Source organism: Synchiropus splendidus, chromosome 1 (genome assembly GCF_027744825.2).
Source record: "Synchiropus splendidus isolate RoL2022-P1 chromosome 1, RoL_Sspl_1.0, whole genome shotgun sequence".
Taxonomy (NCBI): domain Eukaryota; kingdom Metazoa; phylum Chordata; class Actinopteri; order Syngnathiformes; family Callionymidae; genus Synchiropus; species Synchiropus splendidus.
Window position 1 is genome coordinate 12,957,161 of NC_071334.1, and position 21,539 is coordinate 12,978,699.

At 43.1% G+C, this 21,539-nt stretch overlaps 2 protein-coding genes across 5 annotated transcripts; both read left to right on the forward strand.

Moving 5' to 3' along the window:
• Window positions 1-709: 709 nt before the first annotated feature.
• On the forward strand, window positions 710-6,482 carry haus5 (HAUS augmin-like complex, subunit 5). 3 transcript variants are annotated; one of them, XM_053859652.1, is made up of 20 exons: window positions 710-833; window positions 959-1,057; window positions 1,142-1,204; window positions 1,980-2,012; window positions 2,318-2,342; window positions 2,416-2,548; window positions 2,934-3,093; window positions 3,169-3,265; window positions 3,401-3,489; window positions 3,560-3,602; window positions 3,691-3,821; window positions 3,888-3,966; window positions 4,052-4,209; window positions 4,376-4,538; window positions 4,625-4,705; window positions 4,773-4,918; window positions 5,017-5,113; window positions 5,379-5,517; window positions 5,593-5,725; window positions 6,293-6,482. In XM_053859652.1, the coding sequence occupies exons 2-20, from the start codon at window positions 960-962 to the stop codon at window positions 6,393-6,395; spliced, it is 1,971 nt and encodes a 656-aa protein (XP_053715627.1). In that variant the 5' UTR covers window positions 710-833; window position 959; the 3' UTR covers window positions 6,396-6,482. The 3 variants fall into 3 exon arrangements, with proteins under 3 accessions (XP_053715627.1, XP_053715644.1, XP_053715635.1); XM_053859669.1 differs by having other exon boundaries at window positions 4,779-4,918; XM_053859660.1 differs by having other exon boundaries at window positions 3,694-3,821.
• A 338-nt stretch (window positions 6,483-6,820) lies between these two features.
• Window positions 6,821-21,003, forward strand: sin3b (SIN3 transcription regulator family member B). 2 transcript variants are annotated; one of them, XM_053859619.1, is made up of 19 exons: window positions 6,821-7,316; window positions 8,426-8,532; window positions 8,621-8,774; window positions 10,245-10,610; window positions 11,998-12,153; window positions 12,284-12,412; window positions 13,018-13,107; window positions 13,193-13,311; window positions 13,462-13,675; window positions 13,869-13,985; window positions 14,071-14,309; window positions 15,247-15,430; window positions 16,026-16,875; window positions 18,236-18,405; window positions 18,486-18,659; window positions 18,816-18,908; window positions 19,015-19,109; window positions 19,595-19,793; window positions 19,864-21,002. In XM_053859619.1, the coding sequence occupies exons 1-19, from the start codon at window positions 7,206-7,208 to the stop codon at window positions 20,098-20,100; spliced, it is 3,804 nt and encodes a 1,267-aa protein (XP_053715594.1). In that variant the 5' UTR covers window positions 6,821-7,205; the 3' UTR covers window positions 20,101-21,002. The 2 variants fall into 2 exon arrangements, with proteins under 2 accessions (XP_053715594.1, XP_053715601.1); XM_053859626.1 differs by lacking the exon at window positions 6,821-7,316 and adding an exon at window positions 7,445-7,577 and having other exon boundaries at window positions 19,864-21,003.
• Window positions 21,004-21,539: the final 536 nt, after the last annotated feature.

The window sequence follows — 21,539 nt, forward strand, 5'->3', positions numbered from 1 at the left end:
GGACCACCTGGAGGACCTTTGCATCCTTGGCAGCACACCAAAACAAAAGAATGATGGTGCACTGTTGTGACACAATAGATGTACCATCATTGATATTTTGAATCGGAACAGATCATATCAACCGGGAGAACGTTTAACAAAGTATTGGATTTATTGCTAAAAATAATAGTTTATAATTAAATACAGAGTCCCTCTATGTTGAATGAGTGGATAAAGTGTAACATTCTGGGTGATAAAGGTTTACTTTGACTGTTAAAATCCATCTGGTTCAATTTCTGTTTAATATTAAACTGGACAATATCTGCTTAATATATGATGCTTTTGTTGTATTGTCTTTTTTTAGGTCTTTGGTTTTGTATGACCTATGAATGATTCTGGAATACACTACACTACAAAAAAACACTGATTTGAAATTTGGACGACACTCATAAGACCTGTGCTCAGGCTTTTGAGTTTGCTTGTGTCTTGTCCGAACACGCCCTCGTTCGTCCAAACTGAGACATTACATCACACAGCCAGACGGCGGCCGCTGCAACACAATACATACATTGTTGCATTTAAATTGTTCGACAACTATAACTACAACCACAGCAAGTCTTTGAAATGCATTCGCTTCAATTAAATTTTAACGGTGTCAAAAAATATTCAAATATTATTCAGATACCTGGATGAACGAGCGAAGTGTCAACCAGTCCAGCAGAGGGCGCTACTCCACTGAAAGCTTGAAAAGGGCGGAAGTATCTGAAACGGGCGGGAAGTTAGAGTTTCTCTAACCTTCCGTGAAACTAGAAAAATTGACACGTTCTGGGTTTTCCTCCTTGTTAATGCTTTAGGTGAGACTTATTCAACTATGGGCAAACATACGAACCAGTGTGGACCTTTGAAACCAAACAAACCGAGTTAGTCCTGCGAGCTACTACTAGCATGACAGCTAACTGTTTACATCCCTCTGTTCCAGGATGGCCGACAAAAATCTGGTCCAGCAGTTGAAGCGATGGGCGACTGAGGAGTTTAACCTCCCCGCGGACAGGCTGCCTAATGACAGCTACTTTAAAACGTGAGAATGTGTTAAGCAGTGACGCCTTCCACCGCTCTTGGTTGTGTTGCCTTTGCTCTTAACTCTTCGTGATTATTTTGGCAGCCTATGCGTTGGTACCGGGAAGTCAATATGGACTTATATCATCCATCATGTTTATCAACAAAGGTACGAATTTATCTGTACAATATTCCGTCCTTTTATAGACAAGAGCTATATTAAATGAGGAACTAGTCGATAGTGTGAGTAATAGTATCTTGCAATAATTTCTTCCATCACCTGGTTTTGTGTGGCAGAAGATTGCAATTGCAATCTCTATAACAGGGTTATTAACCTTGGACTGATTCACTCTCTATCTCTACACTAGATACCTTCAAAACCCACAAAAGGGTTAATCATAGGATAGCTCTGAAACACCTTTCTGCTGAATCCTTTCCTATAGCATTGAAGATTTTAACGTATCATTTCATGACACTCATGACACATGACTCTGCTCCAGGAAACGGAATTCTTGTCTTGACCCACGGTTTATTTTTGTGATTGTACACTTGAATAAACTACATTCATGTCCTTTTTGACAAAGAACTAGGTCCATATAAAGTGGCGACCCTGAATAAGAAAGTTTTGAGTTAATCCTCTACCTGCTTATTGATAAAATAGTATTTATTTTCTTACCCCAAACAACTTTCTTTGTTGTTGAAACGGTAGGACACATATGAAATAGAAATGCAGGTGAAAGAGAAGTGATAAAGGTTTTCAACTCAGTCATCGAAAATGTTCTTTTCACAATTAGTGAAAACTAACCAATCCTACAAATTGAGCTAAAGAAAACAAAATCAAACACCAATGATTCTTCACGATTGTTTAACATATGTATAAAGTCAATTTACTCCAATTCAAGCTAGGTTTTTCTCTTCTTGAATTTCTGATTTCTCTCTTTCAGGAATGTTCAGATGATGCGAGGGAATCTTCAGTGGTATCCTGGCATTAAGCATGATCAGACTCATTTATGAAACCAAGATCTTACAAAAATATGTGTATACTGAATGTATTTTGTTGATTTAAGCAATTTTGTAGTGACCTTTTGTTTTGGAGATGAGATTTCTCTGCATAACAAAATGGTATTCAAAATTTTTATTTTATATTGGCACACTTGGCCTATCTCTGCAATACTTTACTGTAAAATGGCCTATAACTAATTTAATGTTCAGTCTTACATCCCTCTTTAACTATTGTTAAATGTATCACAATGTTGCTTTCCTTCACAATGTGAACCTTAAGGTACAAAGTTCTTCAAGACAAAGAAGTAAGCTACAGACATTTATTTTTTTATATATATTTGCTTCAGAATGATGATGAACTGATCTGTTTGTTCTCAGTCAAAGCAGAAGGAGGGAGAGAGTGTGGCTGAACAGCAGAGTAAACTTCAAAAGAAAATAGAGCAGCTGCGTGCTGAAATTGGTTACCTGGACACTCAGATCAGTGCAACTGAAGAACAGATGGCCACTCAAGGTCGGTACATCATCGGAGTTAGTGAAGCATTCCTACTTACTCTCTTACTCAGTCTGTCTTTCAGGTCGGGTGTTGTTTTAATAGAGCTTTAGTCCTGTGAGGATTGTGACTTCCTTGTTTTAGTACAGACCTCAACTACTCAGTCGCTTGAACTGAAGTGAATATGAAAAGAATAGGTCTATCTAGTTTGGATGGGTACAGTACTTTAGACTTCAAGAGACCTTTCCTTAGATGGTGACTTTTTGTAACTGTGAATGTTGTTGCTATATATTGTAAATATTTGCATCTTTTTCAGTCCTGGATTATCTCTTTTTTTTCCTTTCAATGGTCTTGTGAGCAAAAATGTTGAACTTGATATCACTATTGTTTGACCATATGCTTGCAGAGCAGTCAATAAACTGCACCTGGTCTCAGGTGCAGGACAGCCGGACCAGGGATTTGCTTCTGCAGGCCTTTAGGCAGCGGTGCGCCTCTGGCCGCATGTTGCTAGCTGATGATATACAAGCAGTCAATGGTTACTACAAGACACTGGAGCAAATGAAACGGTACAAGCGAGTTCAGGAATTTATGAGCCCATATGGTGATGGTTTGAATGACAACTCTTGTATTCTGTTCTTCAGTAAAGCTGAGGTCGAGGTGATGTTTGAAAGCCAGTCACCCATTAGCAATGACGGCTACAAGGTGAACAGCAATGCTGCCACTGAAGCCCAGGTTCTGGTAAGATCTCACCACCCTACCGCTACTCAAGAGGATCATTGGCTGCCAAAATTGATTCATACACAAAGTTATTGACTACTTGACTTCAAAGTCTGCTACAACCCATTCATTCATGTTTTCTTCTTCCTCCCTCAGTGTGAAGTCAGACAGCTTTGTCAGGAACGGGTCCAATTTTTTCAGTCTTTACAAGAGAGTGAACTGAAAACAGACTCGGCAGCAAATCAGTATGTATTTAACAAATGTACAGCACATCTTAAAGATCATTTAAATTAATAGTCTGAATACTTGTCCCAGCATGTGGACTACGATGTTCCATTACTGGTTAAATTCAGTGGAGGTAAGTCTGCTTTGAACAAACAAGTAGAACCAGAATGTTTTAAAAGAACAGTCTAAAATCACAGTGTTTGTATCTATGACTTTGTAAGCAGAATCTGTTGGCTTCTTATCCTCCAAACCAAATAATATCAGCACTGCAATACCTGGCCTCCAAGGAGCAGAATGAACTGGAGGAAAAAGTTTCCTCATTGGACATAACAAAAGATGTGTCTGCTCTCGGGTAGGTCAAACATTCCAAATGTACTTGCCAAACTACTTACTCATCTAGATGTGATGATAATTTCAGGTTCCGTTACGAAGGTGATCATCTACATGACACTACAGAAGAAGAGAAGAACTTGCCGTCTGTAAAGGCCCTTTTACAGGTATAAAAGACATTAAACATTTAAGTGGGTTATGGTCAAAAATATGGAAATTTAAATTGTACTTTCTGTTTGTGTTTCAATTCAGGCTGCATGGCAAGATGTGGAGAATAGTTTTGTTGAACTAGCGCAAACTCGAACCAGAGTACAGCAGCTTCGGAAGCAGCTGCTGGCCTGCAGGAAAGAGGCTGAGCAGCAGGTGTCTGGTGGTTCTGACAAGCTCATCGAAGACTCGACTCTGGGCCAGTGAGTTTTCTGAAATTATGACTAGTTTATCTAGTTGGATAAGATTTTCAAGATTTTGTTGTTTGACTCAGCCATGACAAGTTTTTTGCTTTATACCATAGTCTTCAAACATGACCGGCTCAAAATCATTTTTGTTGTTTCTGTTTTTCATTAACTGCCCTTGCAGATCCTCTCTGGACCTGGAACTGCAGTGTGTGATGCAGACTGCTGCTCGGGATTACATCAGAGATTGGTGTGTCCAGCTTGACCAGCAGGCCAGAAGTCGACAAGAGACACTCAAAAGTCTTAAAAAAGAAGAGAAGAATATTCTGGACTTCAGAAAACAAGTGGTGAGTGTGAATAAATATAAGGCTCTTTCACTTGATTGAAAATTAAACGTGATGCTTAAATGGACACGATTCTCTGCGTTCCTCAGATCCACAGGCAGGAGCAGATCAGATGCTTGATTGAAGGAAACTCAACAGCCAAGAAAGAGTTGATCCGTTTGCACAAAGAGGTGTCTGGAGTTTTGTATACAAATGATTCTCTCATGTTGTTTCTCAGCCTTTATGTTTCGCTTTTAGCTACAGGGCTTCCTCCGGGATGAAGTAGTCATACAGTTTGACAGCATCACCGCTGCAGCCAGGGCTCTCAGAAACAATATTTCAAAGGAAACCAGGCAGTTTGGTTCAATCTCCCTCAATGGTCTCGACCGCAGGACTGTCGAAGGGTGAGAACGTCTAAGACTCTGAATTGAACTGCTACAATCACTGACCACGTTGAATCAAAAATGGAAAATTGATCCGGATATACTGGATCCTCTTTCAGAGAACAGAGAACTCCTGCGTCACGGCTGTCCATACATCGCCTGCATGACCCGACTTTCAGCAGTTTGTGTCACACTTTAGACTTCCCCATGTACAAGGTGAGTGGATGAAAGAGTTAAGTTATCAAATTGTTTAAATCATGTGTTGAATTCAAAAATTATGTTTCTGTGGTTTTTTTGTGATGCTTTAATTAGAAACAAATCATGCACACAATGAGCAGAAAAACATTCAGAAGTATTCTTCTTGGCCACTTCCATTGCAGCCTAGTCCAACACGGCAGCCAGCCCAACTGAGTCTTCTGACCCAGTTCTTAAGATTAGTGAATTGTGTGTGTCCAAACCCATGTTTCCTCTACTTCTCAAGGCTCCAGAGGAGTTCATCTACCAGGCCTGCCACAAGCGGCTCGAACTACGCTTTCTCCGCCAGCTACTGCATCGTCACTCAGTCACGCTGCAGAAAACACAGAAGGATTCCAAGCTGCTGCGGGAAGCCGATCACAAAGGTGACGGGAAATTAGCCTTTCATTGGTGAATAAAGGCGTGCTGTCGTCAGCGTCTAACACTGGTGTCGATCCTAGCTTTACTGGCACAAGTCACCGAGGAGGACCAGAAGCTGCTGAGTACATTGATACCGAGAGTTCGCGCCCTTGTTAAACGCACTTCACAGGGCTTGTCTTATGGGCATCAAGTCAAAACTGCCATCTCTTACTGGTAAGGCCAAACTAACGTTTCAATACTGTTGAGAACTTCTCAATGTAAAACAATGAGCCTTTAGAAAGTTGAGAGAAACCTCAGGGATTGCACAAGTGGAGCATGGGCTCAAATAAATGCTGTAAATACATGAAGCACTGTTTTCAGCAACAGAGATTTCCATGCTTCTGTTGCAGCAAACAGAGCTTTTAGTTGACATCCACCGACATGCAGTACATGTAAGGTCTTCCTACAGTATTCATTTATGCGGTTACATGGCAGCGAGGTCGTCTTGCTTAATTGGTTTCTCTAACAGTATAGCTTTACAAGGTTACCTCTTGAGACCCAAGTTTTTATCTTGGAGGTGTGTTTTTCCCACTCTCTGCTGGGATAAGAAGAACCTAAGTAGTATAATAGCTGAGCTTACTATTCTTTATTTCTGCTTGTGAAAATGAGACAAATTTTGATGCACTTTGAGGCAAGTGACTTTATTGTACTTGGACGTATTGATGTCTACATCAGACTTATATTTCCCCTATTCATTGTTATATGTGTGACCCGTACAGTTTTTCTTCAATTCTGCTGTAGGTGGGATCAACCGGTACAGCATGTTCTACCGGAGGTCACAAAAGGAGGACTGACCTTTCAACAGTGGCTACAGAGATGGAGACTTGCAACTCAAGACCTGTAAAAAGATTGTCTCTAACTATGATCTGAATCGCCTACATGTTTTTTTTTTCACTGTTTTGTTGAATAATCACTTTCACTAATAAATGTTTTGCCGGACGTGTTGTTGTGTGTTTTGCACTCGATGTCCCAGAAAGAATCAAAGGGAGCAGTGGTCGTAAACATTGAGTCAGGATCGAATGGTTGCTAAGGAGCGGCTGAATGTCCACGGTAGCGCAAGTTGAATTCATATATCGACTTGGTACATTTCATGTTGTTTGGTTGACTGTGAAGCGATATACCGTCATTGTCGAGTAGCGTTTCTTTGTAGCAATGTAGGGGGCGTGTCGCAATCTGAGTCTTGTGAACAGCAGCTCCTCCCATCAACGCGCATGCGCATTACCGTCCCACCCCCTCCCACCCCTCCAGTTTTTCACTCCTACTCTGGCTTCCGGACGCCAAGATAGACCGCTGCCGCCGAATTTAAAGAGACAGGAGATAGTTATTTTAAAACGATAACGGCAACCATTGTCCTTCGGTGTGTTTCCCGACGCGTCCTGCCTCCGGTTGTTTATTTCGATGGTGATGTTCAACCAAAGTCGCCGTGACTAGCAGTTTGTCAGTCATCCACTCTGCTGATTTTTTTTTTCCACGACCCTCTTTCTTTTTGTGCCGAGACTGTCCAGTCAAGCAAAGTAGTGTTGCTCACTGGCAGGCAGACAGGCTGGCTTCCCGACCGAGAGGACGTTGTGTCGGCTAGCCAACAACTGTAGGTACCACCCGAGCGTCTCGTCAAGTTGTGGTCGCGGCACCGGAGCCTCCCGTCGCCGGGGTAATGGCGAAGATTCAGGCGCACAGCGCGGCGAAGCAGATCAACCCGATGCAGGACAAGCCTTACGTTATCACACAAAAGCAAGTGCAACAGCAGCACTTCCAGAAGCTGAAGGTAAGAGGACGACGGGGAAAGTGAAAAGTCACTTGGACTCAGAACCATTTTGTTGCTCGATTTGAGGCTCCACTCACGAGCGGAGAGCAGCGACTTGGCTAACCCCAGTTAGCTCGCTGGCCTATTAAAAGTATCCCATCGCCGCGCAGTTAAAGGACGACATTTCATTATTTCACGTTAAACAGAGCAGCGCCCTCGTGAGTGAAAGTCGACCGACACATATTCGCTAGTTTTCGATTCAGACGGTCGGCCATGGTTCCTGTGAGTAAACTCGGTAGTGGGAAGTTCCTCCTTGTTCGTTTTTTCAGCCACCCTGAACAAAGTGTAGGACGTCAGCCAGGCCAGCCGACAACGGCGGTCTCACTTGGCTGCCACCTCCATTAGACGTGTCTTTGTTTGGTTATTATTGGTAGCGCACCGGTGCTGCCAGTGCGACGGTGCTAAGAAGGGAACCGTCTCGATACATGTCTGCCTGGGTGTTGTGCTGATAATGGAGTTATTATCGTCAGTTGGCTAATGTTAGCGCAGAGCTGCCTCTTCAGAGCAGGACTCTTCGTGACTATGCTTTTGTGTATGCACAGTTTTCCACCGTAACCTAATCTTCACTCGACCGTGGTGAAAAAAAGAACGGCAGCCAAGAGGAAAGAAAAAACTGTTGTTTTGTTGTATTTGTGAATGTATTGCCTCGGTCGCCACCTTCCGCTTACTTGTGCATGTGTTGATACTCTGCTCGAGATGGACAATGAAGGGAGCAAATGGTGTGCTTCTCTAACGTATCGCCTCAAACAAACCAAACCATACGTTTAAAGACACATTCGATTATTCACGAACACTGCTGTGTAGCCATTCGGTGCTGTGGTTGACTGATATTCGTTACGGTCCTTCTAAAAAAGTACGTCCAAGTACTGTGTTGGTCACAAATGTTTTGAAATCTTTTTAGTGTCTACCTCAAACGTATACTTTGACTCCATTATGAGTAAAAATATTTGGTGACCACCGACCAAGGCTGGCAAAGTACAATGGAAATGACTTGATATTAAACGTCCACTGGTCTACAGTATTGATCTTGCTGTCCAAGTAAACACATGCGCTTCTGTTTCAATCCTTAGGTTGAAGATGCCTTGTCATATTTGGACCAAGTCAAAATTCGGTTTGCCAATGATCCTGGCATATACAACAAGTTTCTGGACATAATGAAGGAGTTCAAGTCACAGAGGTAGTACATCTCTTTATGCTTGAAGTGTATTACTTGTTACCTCTGATTGTTTAACACATTTATGCTTTTGTCTCTTCGATTCCAACAGTATTGATACACCAGGTGTAATAAACCGTGTGTCGCAACTCTTCCATGGACATCCAGACCTTGTACTGGGGTTCAATGCTTTCTTACCACCAGGATATCGGATAGAAGTCCCCAAAAATGGAATTGCGTTCCTCCAGTCTCCATTTTCCACACAGGTAAACACAATGCCCAAATCTGTCAGTATGTCATCTAAGTCCTTTGTCAGTATATATCACAAATAAATTGGCATTTATGTTTTTATCTGACCACTAGTGGACATTACGTTTGTCTTAACCCATCCCAGACTATCTACTGGCGCACATCTTTTTTCTTTTCAACCCTGTTAGGGGTTGCCTCAGCAGCCAGCCTCCTTCACCCTAACCTTTCTTGTGCATTCGCCCATGTCACACAGTCTTTTCATTTCTTCCTTTGTCACATCCATGCACCAAAGTGGTTGTCTGGCCTTGTTTGGCTTTTAGGATACCGAGTTCAATGCCAAACTAAGTTGCCCTCTTTTTTTTTAAATGTTGACGAAAATGGGTATATAAGTTGAGACAAGATCTCTTGGTCGCAACCAAGAAAATATACTTTATTCATCTTAAATGCCGTCACATTTAGAGATACCATCAATGGTAAGCAAATTGCTCTAGTGGATGTAATTGCTGTTAAATCAGATCCACATGCTGATTTAATTCAGCCCGTTTAATCCTCTGGTTGTATTGTCCTGTAAATGGCAGTAAGTGCTTTTGATTTGTTGGATAAATTCAAGGACACCTCAAAATACAGTTGTTTTCTCTTAAAATTTTCTCATCAAAATACACTTTCTTTTCTTTGTGGAGCTTCTACATAAACCATTTTAGATTAGATGGCATCTATTAGTCCCACAGGCACATTGGTGAAAGTGAAAGGATTTTAGTTTCAAACTATAATATTTAACTGCTGGCAACCAGTTATTGTTATATGTCGATTATTATTTTTTAAAAATCCAACAAATATTCTCTCCCTTAACCTCCTGTGACCTAACAAACTCATGAGAGGGCATTGCAACCTCCTGTGACCTAACAAACTCATGAGAGGGCATTGCATTTTTCCTTTCAAACTCTGTCCTATAACCACGTATAGGGACTCAACCTGCATCATCTTGTTGTGATTTAACATCCAATTCAGTGCAAACAAGATGGCTGCAATGTGACAATATACAAAAAAAAACAGTTTTAAATTTTTTAGAATGAAACCAGGCCAAACAGAATTAATCCTGAACAGATGGAACTTTAAATTTATTACTTTTTGTTAATTTGTTGCAGTATTGTGATGGTGTGTTGACTGACTATATTGTAATGCTGTTGCTTGAAAATATTAAAAGCACGACTGGACAAGACAAATTGGGTTATGTGAAATTAGTCATGGACCATCCACAGAGCTGTGATGCCGTAATTTCCTTAAAACCACCCTCAACTGTGGCACAAATAATGGCAGTCTAGTCTTGACTTTGGCTGCTGCTGTGGCGTCCATAACAGAGACGAATATCAAGCCTATACTGTGCGAACATTCTTCTATGTCTGCACGGATTAAGCATCAGCCAAGACTACTATTTCTGTTTAGGTTTACGGCACGTATAAAACCTCTGTAATATATTGCTCCATCAGGTCTCTCCTGGACCACAGGGCAAGAGTGTGGCCACATCTGGAGTACCTGCAACCTCAGGTAGTACCTCAGCCCCAAACATCGACGCCGAGCCACCACAGACCACTGAAGTGAAAGCAACATCGACGGAGTCACCATCATCTTTAAACTTAGTCGGGCCTCCAGAAACTCCGAGCAGACTCTCTCTTCCCTTGGCGAGCAGAGAGAACCAGAGCCAGACGGCCGCCTCATCTGTGTCCCCTCCCGCCTCTGAGACGAGCCCAGTGGAGTTTGACAGTGCCATTAGCTATGTAAACAAGATCAAGAACCGTTTTCTCGATCACCCAGAGATCTACAGAGCTTTCCTAGAGATCCTTCACACCTATCAGGTATGTTTCTTTTGCTTTTGTATCATTGAGATGTGCTGTAGACAGAATTGGACTTATTGGGCTCGGTTGCTGGTAAAATGTAAATGCCATAACACACTGCAGGGTTTTCATGTGTTCTTTCGACTCTTATAACATGTCCTTAAAAAGTTTTTAATAAGTTGTCCAAGTGAACAGGTGAAGTTACAGGATGCAGAGAAGGTGGGGGATTTGAAGTACCTAGGCTCAACTGTCCAGGGCGATGGAGAGTGTGAGAAAGGGGTGAAGAAGCGGGTGCAGGCAGGATGGAATCATTGGAGAAAAATGTCAGGTGTCATCAGTCACAAAAGGTTGTTGGCAAGGATGAAAGGGAAGGTGTACAAAAGGGTGGTGAGGCCAGCAATGTTGTATGGTTTGGAAACAGTGGCACTGAGGAAAAGACAGGAGGCAGAGCTGGAGGTAGCAGAGATGAAGATGCTGAGCTTCTCTCTGGGAGGTAGCAGGATGGATAGGATCAGGAAGCAGTAGATCAGAGGGACAGCACATGTGGTCAGGTGTTTAGGAGACAAAGTCAGAGAGGCTAGATGGAGATGGTTTGGACATGTACAGAGGAGAGAGAGCCAGTACATTGGTAGGAAGATGTTGAGATTGGAACTGCCAGGCAGAAGGTGGAGAGGAAGGCCAAAGAGGAGATTGATGGAGGTGGTGAAGGAGGACATGAGGTTTGTAGGTTTGAGAGAAGAGGAAGCAGAGGACAGGGTGAGATGGAGGAAGATGATTCGCTGTGGCGACCCCTGAAGGGAGAAGCCGAAAGAGAAAGATCATCTTTGCTTGGCCTTAAAAGGTCTTCATTCTCTTAAAGATGTGAAATATGTGGTGAGGTCAGAGCCAATGTTTCTTTGAGAATTTTAATGTACAGGCCTGTTGCCTTTAATAAATACATTTTGGGATCTGACCAGAAAGAAATATTGTTTCACACAAAAAGACAAAATGAATTCCTGTTTATGCTTTTGTGCCTTGAGAGAACCAGATTTGTGAGTGGAATGCGGTCTCCTTTTGCCATCCTAAGGAAGTGTTTAAATATGAATTCCCAAAAGTCGGTGAATTATCATAATCCTCATTTCTATTTAAACAGTGTTACGTGTAAACATAAATCCAGCTGTTGCTTGTTTGGAAATTTTATTATTTTACAATGATGATATAAGATATGAAACAAATGCTTTATCTTTGCTTATATCTACGCACCAAGTGGCACCAAGTGTGTTTGTTGCATACTTGTTTATTTGCCTCTCTTACGCTATGTAACACCACATATGTATTTCTTGAATCTCCTGAGCTCATCTTCTGTAGACAAATGACTATGATTTTGCTTAGTTTTAGTTTACAGTGATGACATTTTTCCCACTTTCAGAAGGAGCAGCTGGAGGTGAAAGAGAGCCGTGGGAGCAGAGGTAGCAGTGGAATGACTGAAGATGAGGTGTTCTCCAAGGTTGCCAGTCTGTTTAAAGGACAGGAAGACCTGCTGGCTGAGTTTGGGCAGTTTTTGCCAGATGCGAAGAGATCGTTGGTGAGTAATGTTTTTTTTTTTATCGAGTGAAACAGCCCCAAACCACCTAACTGACAAGGATCTGTGTGATAAGATTGTAGAGATTATTAATAATCATTATTACGATGTTGTTTGCCCCTTTTTTTGATAGTTTACGGGAAGCTCTTTGACAGGAGGTAAGGAGCCATTAAAGAGACCAGAGGAAGAGGACTCGGGGTCCAAACAAAATAAGAAGAGACCCAGACCCATACTACTGCAGCACATGTCTCCTCTTCTGAAGGTACTTCATCGATGAACTGTGTGATTCTAATAATCAAAATAGAGCTTGATGTCAGACATTTTAACTATAAAGAGTTCGGCTATCTTTCTCATGCCATTTTTCCACTTCCTTTTCTGATAGTATTTGTATTATTATCGTGGAACTTAAATACATTTTCTGAAATCTATTTTTGTTCGTCATTCGTTGTTTCATTGATACACTATTGTGATGGTTCAAACAGAAGAAGTAATATTACTTCGGACCGCTCTCCATTGGAGCGCTCTATATTTATTGGAATGCTATATATTTTGAATGAAATATCTTGATAAATTTCACAAGTATTGAAGTTTATAGTTTGTCTCATTTAGGCTCTAATATCCCTTAAACTTGATTACTTCCAACTTCCAACACACAGAAACACAGAAAATGCAACCTTCAAATCAAATTACGTGCCATTTCTTAGACGTTAGTGAGTTTCACTGTATTTCAACAATTACTTTCTCTGAATTTGAACCTCCCTGACAGTAGTGACAGTGAATTGATTGTAAGATTTATCTTTTGATCAGGCTATTTTCTGCTCACTTTGCATAATTGCTTCTTCTGTCACATTTCATTTCCTGCTTTAGAAGAAAATGAAGTATTCCTGCACCAAAGATCAGTCTTTTGCCTCGGTTGGAAAGCACGGGGTCTTGCGAGAATTCTCTTTCTTTGATAAGGTGAGCGATCAATTTCCCCCATCGACTCATTAGAGTTTTCACTTTCTCAATTCATCTCTAATGTCATTGTCTTTGCTTCACTCAGGTTCGACGGCTGTTTAAAAGTCAAGAAGTGTATGAAAACTTTCTGCGCTGCATTGCCTTGTTTAACCAGGAAGTGGTCTCAGGAGCTGAACTGCTGCAGTTGGTTACTCCATTCCTGGGGTGAGTAAATGACCTGATGATATTGTCTGAACTGTACCATGATGAATTTGCATTTAAATGGAGTTTTGGTCTGAAACCTTGAAGGTGGTGCACTTTGGTCATCTGTTTCCAATTTATGTGTCACTCATGATTTCATCCTTCTACTTCCAGGAAATTTCCTGAACTGTACACACAGTTCAAGTCGTTTCTGGGAGACAAAGAGCTCTCTCATGCTGTGTCAGGGCTGTCGGACCGCTACATGGAGGGAGGTGGGGGCAGGGAGGTGGATTATGCCTCCTGCAAACGCCTTGGGTCCAGCTACAGAGCTCTGCCCAAGACCTACCAGCAGCCCAAATGCAGTGGACGGACAGCCTTGTGCAAGGAGGTGAGTGTCGGGCTTAGATTCATGCGTTTGATTGTCCTGAAACAGTAGCTCAACGCTGATGTGTTGCAATAAGAATGTCTTTGCAGAAGTTAGTCACGAGGTTATCCCACTAATGAATATAAAAGTGAATTTTGTATAGACATTTAGCGAAATGCATATTTGCTCACAACAACAACAATTTCTGTATCGGTAGGTATTGAATGACACGTGGGTGTCCTTCCCCTCCTGGTCTGAGGACTCGACCTTTGTCAGTTCAAAGAAAACTCCTTATGAGGAGCAGCTCCATCGCTGTGAGGATGAAAGATTTGAGGTAAAACTTCTGAGAAGAATATAAAAGTATTATTCCTACACTCTGTTTTGTATCGAACTTAAACTGATTACATCCTTTTTTTAAGTTGGATGTTGTCCTTGAGACGAACCTGGCCACGATTCGGGTGCTGGAAAGTGTCCAGAAGAAGCTCTCCCGCCTTTCACCCGAGGACCAGGACCGGTTCCGGTTGGATGACTGCCTGGGTGGTACATCTGAGGTCATCCAGCGACGGGCTGTCTACCGGATCTATGGCGACAAGGCCCCAGAGATCATCGAGGGACTGAAGAGAAGTCCTGCTACCGCTGTGCCTGTTGTACTGAAGAGGTAGGACTCTTTTGATCATTTTTCAGGTTTGAGCAAAGTGTGTTGATGACAAAATTCATACATTTCAAAAATGTTACAACCATTCTGTGTTCTCAAACTTCCCAAGGAAAGACAGGTTCAGTCAGACGGGCCTTTTATCCACCTGATGTCTCAGCCCCACCTCTCTATTTAATCACCCTGAAAGTCGTCTCTTCACATCAAGAACGACAGCAAACAAGTCGACAGGCGGCAGCTGTTCAGCTTATTGGAATATCAGCATTATGCTGAGCGTTACGATAACACAGATGGGCTTTGCATATGTACTTTTTCATTGGTTCTTGTTAATGCCTGAAATGGTGCAGTTTTAATGCCATACTTGATTAAAGTGGCTGGTTAACAGATCTGGAAGAAAAAGTTGTTTTCGTGTAGATAGCAGCGATGATGGATCCAGTTGTGTTTCTGGACGTCTCACCATATTCTGCACCAGTCAGTGTTGTGTCCAGCTGGCTAACATTGAGCATAGGTTAACTGGTGTAAGTGCTTCGCTCAACTTTCTCACTACAGTGTGAGGCTTGTAGCGGGAGTGTGGGAGGGATTTCACAGGCACCACTATGAACAGTATGAACCTGTATCAAGCCTCATGACCCTTTCTTAAAGTAACAAATATTTTATAAAGAATTAATCTATTCAGGTTGCTTTAGCTCAGTTAAAATTGCTACAATTCTGTTGGTTGTCTGAGTTCATTTTCAATGCGGTTTGTTGAAGGACACGCACTTCTCCTCCACCTCACTCCTCTATTCCTGGAAGTTAGCTGATGGTGTTAGGGTTATCTTTAACGGTGGGAACGTCTCAGTACTTTCTTAAACAGAGAACTGTTGGTAAATCCTTTGAAAAATGCTGCAATGGTCAAGCATTCTCTTGCATCATGTGAAAGCTCTGCCTTGTGTGTCATCTCCAGATTGAAAGCTAAAGAGGAGGAGTGGAGAGAGGCTCAGCAGGGCTTCAATAAGATCTGGAGGGAGCAGTATGAGAAGGCCTATCTGAAGTCACTCGACCACCAAGGAGTCAACTTTAAACAGAACGACATGAAGGCGCTGCGTTCCAAGAGCCTTCTCAATGAGATTGAAAGTGTTTACGATGAGGTAACTTGGGCTTCTTTTGTTTCTGAATGGCTCTCTACATGTGCTGAGTATTCTGAGCCGGTGTCCCTGGAGTGAAAGACAAACCCAGATAATTACCGGCGTGAGCATGATGTTTGAAAAGCCTGTTGTCTGTATGGTGTTTTATTTTTGTCGCTGTAAAACTCTACTGATGTGATAGAATACAAATTTAATATAACATGTGGCTCCTCAGAGTCCATTTGACAACATTCATGGTTTCAAATGCACTGGTCCAGGTCTGTGGATTACCTGTTAGATACCTATCATCGTGTAGTGACTTGTCTGGTAAAATAAGGTGAAGAATGGTGAACACTTGGTGGAAATTTGTTTTCCTTTCACAGCCAGTGTCTTTGATGGTGTCTTGAATCTTGTCATGTGAGACGCAGCCCACTAGTGGGTGACAGTTGCAGAATGCTTTGTCGGCTTTTAATAATGATCAGATGGAAAAAGAGTTTTATAAAAATGGACAAAGTAGTTTGAAAAGACCCATTTTTAGTTCCAAGCTGCTTCCCTAATCAAGTTTATAATTGGCAATGAAGCAGGATTAGACAGCTGATCTCCTTTCTCTGTTTCTTAGCGACAGGAGCAGAGCACTGAAGAAGGGGGCGTTGGCCAGCAGGGTCGGAATGGCTCTGGTTCCGCTTCGAATAGCGAACCACACATGGTCTTCACATATGAGGACAAGCAGATACTGGAGGACGCCGCTGCCCTCATCATCTACCATGTGAAAAGGCAGCCTACCATCCACAAAGACGACAAAGACCACATCAAGCGCATCATCCAGCACTTCGTCCCGGACCTGTTCTTCTCCCGGCGTGGAGAGCTGAGCGATACTGAGGAATGGACTGACGAGGAGGTCGAAACGGAGGATGGAGCCGAACGAGGGGGCGACAGGAGTGGTGGAGGAAACGGTAACTCCTCCGTTGCGCCAGGAGGCGGCGCCACGGCAGGAAATCAGTCTCAAACGCAACCTTCCCAAAACCAGAATCAGTCCCAACCACAGCAGCAGTTAAACGGCGAGTCCAGACGGAGGCGCTGCAGCCCAACACAACCAACGGACACAGATTCTTCCACCACCCCCAGTAGCACCAGTCAGGCAGCACCCGTTTCAGGATCCTCTTCTGGACCGCCGCCTGCCGAGACAACCTCGGGACCGACTGGAGAGAAGGTTGATCTGCGTGATCCGGAAGCCGAGTTCCAGAAAGAGCTGGACGGAGTCTACAATCTCTTCTTTGTCAACAACAACTGGTATTTCTTCCTGCGGCTGCATCAGACTCTGTGCTCACGCCTGCTGCGGGTATACCGGCAGGCAGAGAGGCAGCTGCTGGAGCACCGGGCTGAGCAGAGCCGCGAGAGACTGCTGATGGCCGAGGGGAGAAGGGAGAAGGCGTGTGACCTTGCCATGGAGCTTCGCCTCAAACAGCCCAGTAAGTATGAGTTTAAACCAGTCCCTGGTCAAATGGAGATGGAATCTTTTTCCTTGTCGTATGACGTGGAAATACAGTAAATGTCGGCTCTCTGATAGACCGCACTGTGAAATGGTTTTAGAATGATACTTTTAAAATCCAAAAGATGAAGACGTTTTAAATTCATTGACGCTTAGAAGCTGAACATGCAAGAAACGTAATTGTGTGGAATAACCTTGAGAATCCAACTGTTGATGTAAAAACATTTCTTCCTCAACCATTATTGGTTTCATTTAGATATGTCTTCTTTCAGATAACAGGATTTTTCGTGAACATAAAGTCTCTTGACTTAATGAACTCATAAATGTATTTTTATTGAGGTGATATTTGTTTCTGCCAAAGTTTGGCGGAGCTTGGGGACTATTTATTTAGATGTTTGAGCAATGAAGGGTTAAAGTAAGGAATGACCTCTTTGCCTACCTTATCTACCTTGCTGACATTTAGTTCATGCTAGTGATCCAACAAATTTGTGCAGCTTTTTCATGCTTGCTGGAATTCCATGTTGCATGTTTCAAAACCTGTGTTGCTGTTTTTTAAGAAAAGATTTTAGAAGCGCGTCATATACTGGCAAACATTTTCAAAATGTTTTTGGAAGACTTGCCCTTCACCTCCTGTGGTCAAGTGTTGTAGCTTCCCCTTCACTTAATACATCCTACTATTTTCATTACTTGAAACCTGTCAAACCTTTAAATGTGGTTGTGAGCTTGCGTGTTCCAAATGCATCTGTTGTGGGTTGAAAAGCTCATGAAAAGTAATTTTTCTGAGATTGCACTTATATTAGATTTAGACTCATCACTGTCTAATGCACTTTTGTTCCATGGCATTTATCCCCACAGACACTTTATCTCAGTCATTACCCTTATTCTATTATCGTATTCGTTTTATTGGTTTCATTGTAACTCAACTCAGTTTTATTGTGGCACCTTTTGTGCGGTCTTTAATTATTTTTTTAGCTCTGTGTACAGCACTGTACATGGCATGGTGAACTGCTTAAAGTTCGCTTGTAAGGTTAATTTCAAAATGTGAAATCAAAACTACCACTAAGTCTTGGTCTGAGATAATGGAATGAAAGTAATGGTGGCATCGACAAAGTCGGGCTTCATTTGATGTTCAGTTGTCGGTCATGCCATGACAAAATATTTATGTATGGCCACGTATAAAAATTACTAGTGCCAAGAAAACATTTCTCCGTTTGTCCACGGGGTGTCATCAGTTCTTTCGTCAGGCTAATGCCTGGTCCAATTACTATGTTCTTTTGATACATTTGATATGAACAGGCTTGGAAAAGAAATTATTTTAACCAGTGAATTGGTGTGAACAGGTGATGTGGAGTTGGAGGAGTACTACCCTGCCTTCCTGGACATGGTGCGCAGCCTGCTGGACGGGAATCTGGATGCCACGCAGTATGAAGACACGCTGAGAGAGATGTTCACCATTCACGCCTACATCGGTTTCACGATCGACAAAGTGATTCACAACATCATCCGACAGGTGTGTGTCTGCTGAGGACGCTTAAGTCTGTCTCCACTTCACTTTGACAAACGTCTCATTTCATCCTGTCATCCCTTCAGCTTCAGCATCTGGTGAGCGACGAGGTTTGTCTCCAAGTTGTGGACCTGTACCTTGCTGAGAGGAAAAGAGGCGCTGCTGGTGGGAATCTGTCCTCACAGTGTGTTCGGGCCGCGTGGGAGACCAGCTATCAGTGGAAATCTGAACGAGTCATGGCTGAGGAGAACTGCTTCAAGGTAGGAGAGTCCCCTGTCGGGAACACCTTCTCGGTCACATCACAGAGGACTTCATAAGATTGAGTTCCTTCAGTTGAACTTGCTTCATCATCACTGCTTCGAGTGGCATGTCTTACAGTGACAGTTCAATAACTTCATTTTTCTTTCCATTTTTAGGTGATGTTCATTCAAAATAAGGGCAATGTGACCATGACCCTGGAGCTGCTGGACACAGAGGAGGCTCAGGCCGACGACCCATTAGACGTGCAGGTGAGTTTCCCTTCTCTTCTCAACAGATTTGTGCTCGGGCAAATGTCAGTCTGGTGCTTTTGTTTCTGTTGTTTTTATTCATCTCCATTCTCGGGTGTCTTGCCAGTGCCTGTCCAGCTACATGGAGCAGTTCGTAGGAACCGAGTCCAGCCTCTGTTCCCAGGCTGAAGGCTACTTCTTCAAACCGGTGTTTTTGCCCAGGTAAGAAAAATACCTTGATGGTTATAGGTATAAGATCTCGCCAGCAGATGGCGCCAAATATCTCTCAGAACTTCCCTAACATGTTGGAATGCGTTGCTTAAGTGGTCACTGTTAAGCTTCCAGTTCACCATGCCTCGTTCCCTGTGGTCACCTCAGACATCTGTCTGTTGCTGGAAGCTGAACAGCCTGTGTAAATGCATCAGTAACACGTGTCATTTCTGATGATGGCTGGGGTTGGTTCATTTCTGTTTAATAGATAGATTTATGGATCACGCACTGCTTCCATAGATGCAGTTCAAATAACCATTTTCTGGGGCCTGTCTTCAAAGCACGTGGACAGTGAAATGTCTATATTAGTTTTCTGTCCTGTCTCGCATGGAGGAGATAATGATTCTGAAAATGACAGACGAGAAGGACATCTGTTTTCTGCTCCTTTTAAGCTCCATTTTATATGTAAATTAACGGAAAAAACACCTGTTGTTTAGAAACCTGCGGCGGTTCCGTCGCTGGCAGGTGCGGCAAGTGGAAGCCATGCGCTGCAGGAGGGAGTGGCACCGGCAGCTGGGTGTGGAAAACGCCGGGAGTCTGGACTGTCGCTTTAAACTCAACACACACAAGATGGTGTTCGTCATGAACTCTGAGGATTACATGTATCGCAGAGGGGCGCTGGTCAAGGCCCGGAAGGTAAGGCCCCAAACCCTCCTTTGACATGTTCGTGCTGACACAGAGATGAACGGCGTGTGGTTCTTCACAGTCGCAGCACAGAGTGGCGGCTGGTCAGCACCAGCGTTTCGACAAGTGGCACCAGAGCTGGCTGGCGGATCACGTGACGGCCTCGGCTTCCCGCTCGGTCCAGAACTGGCTGATGGGAGAGAACGAAGAGGACATGATCCCCTGCAAGACCACCTGCCTGTCCACCGAGGTGAAAGGTCAGACGGTGAACAGATACAAGGTTCATTACAGTGGTAGCAAACCCCCCGCCTCACCATAGAGCCGACCGGACAGGTAACCGCATGGACATTCTGGACATCCGCACACTAAACACACAGCAGCGCCGTCACACTTCTCCTCCACACCTGGTTCACTCTCTCACTGATGCCAGTAGAAACTTGGTGAAGGCGTCTTCATCGGGGCTGAGCGGTGACTGGCGAGTGAGCCGAGTGACCAGCGGAGAAATGGACAGACGGCGGCCGGACGGAGAGGCACAGATCGCAGCTGGAGCGCCTCGCTGGCGTCCTGCCTCCTAGTGGTGGCGCTAAGGACTGACGGACAGAGACGATTGATCGGCCACGGAGATCACGGTTTCGGAAATGTGAATGTCTTTTTTTTCTTTTCTTTTCTTTTTTTTTTTTTTTTTTTTAAAAAAGGTCCAGTGTAGTTTTTAGCTTCTAAAGCCAGAAAGCCTTCTGCTTGTTGGTAAATGCGTGTTTATATGGAGAGATGACGTGTACGTATGTGAACCCACCCTTCGTTTTGTCGGACGCCACAACTGTTCCAGCTCTGCATCATCATCATGTGCATTTGTACACACAACAGGGATCATGTATTTTATATATATGCATCGCCAGGGAAACATCACACGGTCCCGACGGCCGACGCTGGATGTTTGCATCCTTTTTTTTTTCTTTTTCATTTCTTGTGTTGTAGTAAAAAAAACAATGTAATCAAGAGGACGTGGAAGAGTCCAAAAAATTTGTGTAGTTGAAGCAATGAAGTTATGTCTCATTCTTGATTTCACCAAATGTTTACTTTGAGTTTTTTTTTCTTTTTTTTTGCAAACTGACATTAAGAATAAAGGAAGAATATCAGTGTTAAAATAGAATGTATAACATTTATCCTGTATCGGTCGTCATCCAATAAACAACCTAGTTGTGGAACTTCTTATAGGTTGATCAGCAGCTGCTCCATGAGTCCGGACTCGGTAACTAACAACATCATTGAACAGTCATGGCTGATTTTTAGCTTCCAGTTTTGCGCACAATTTCAGGTTGCAACCAGTTAACCAGATGAAAACGAGCAATTCCATAAGGCCCCTGAGGGTGTCAGTAGAGAGACATTTAGAAGCCTGCTTGACTTGCTTCACCTTTCCGCAATGATGTAAAGCAGGACTGCGTCCCAGGTGGGTGTGTGTAGTTTTTGTTTTTCAATCTTCAGTTAAGTGGCAGCCACTGCTGTGCTCGGGGTGACACCAGTGCTGGAGCCTACCGGACCTTTATCTCCATTGTTGGTTACACTGCTGCTCAAATGCCGGTGAAGATGGTGTTCAGTTTCCATAGTGGTGGGCAGGAAGTAGGTAGACTAACTCTCAAGTACTTGAGCAGCTTGAGTATACTGGACTTCAGATGCTTTACTCAACTCAAACAGGGAATCAACACATGATCACTGAGTCAACTTCTGCTGTAACCACTATTGTTTCTACCATTAAGGTAG

What these genes read in the sequence shown, in the direction of transcription:
- haus5 (XM_053859652.1), top strand. Translation starts at nt 960, where the DNA reads ATGGCCGACAAAAATCTGGTCCAGCAGTTGAAGCGATGGGCGACTGAG. An exon ending in ACAGACTCGGCAGCAAATCA is followed by an intron (nt 3,490 to 3,559) that starts GTATGTATTTAA and finishes TACTTGTCCCAG; the next exon opens with CATGTGGACTACGATGTTCC. An exon ending in CTGTAAAGGCCCTTTTACAG is followed by an intron (nt 3,967 to 4,051) that starts GTATAAAAGACA and finishes GTTTCAATTCAG; the next exon opens with GCTGCATGGCAAGATGTGGA.
- sin3b (XM_053859619.1), top strand. Translation starts at nt 7,206, where the DNA reads ATGGCGAAGATTCAGGCGCACAGCGCGGCGAAGCAGATCAACCCGATG. An exon ending in AGCACTTCCAGAAGCTGAAG is followed by an intron (nt 7,317 to 8,425) that starts GTAAGAGGACGA and finishes TTCAATCCTTAG; the next exon opens with GTTGAAGATGCCTTGTCATA. An exon ending in CTGAGGAGAACTGCTTCAAG is followed by an intron (nt 18,660 to 18,815) that starts GTAGGAGAGTCC and finishes TTCCATTTTTAG; the next exon opens with GTGATGTTCATTCAAAATAA.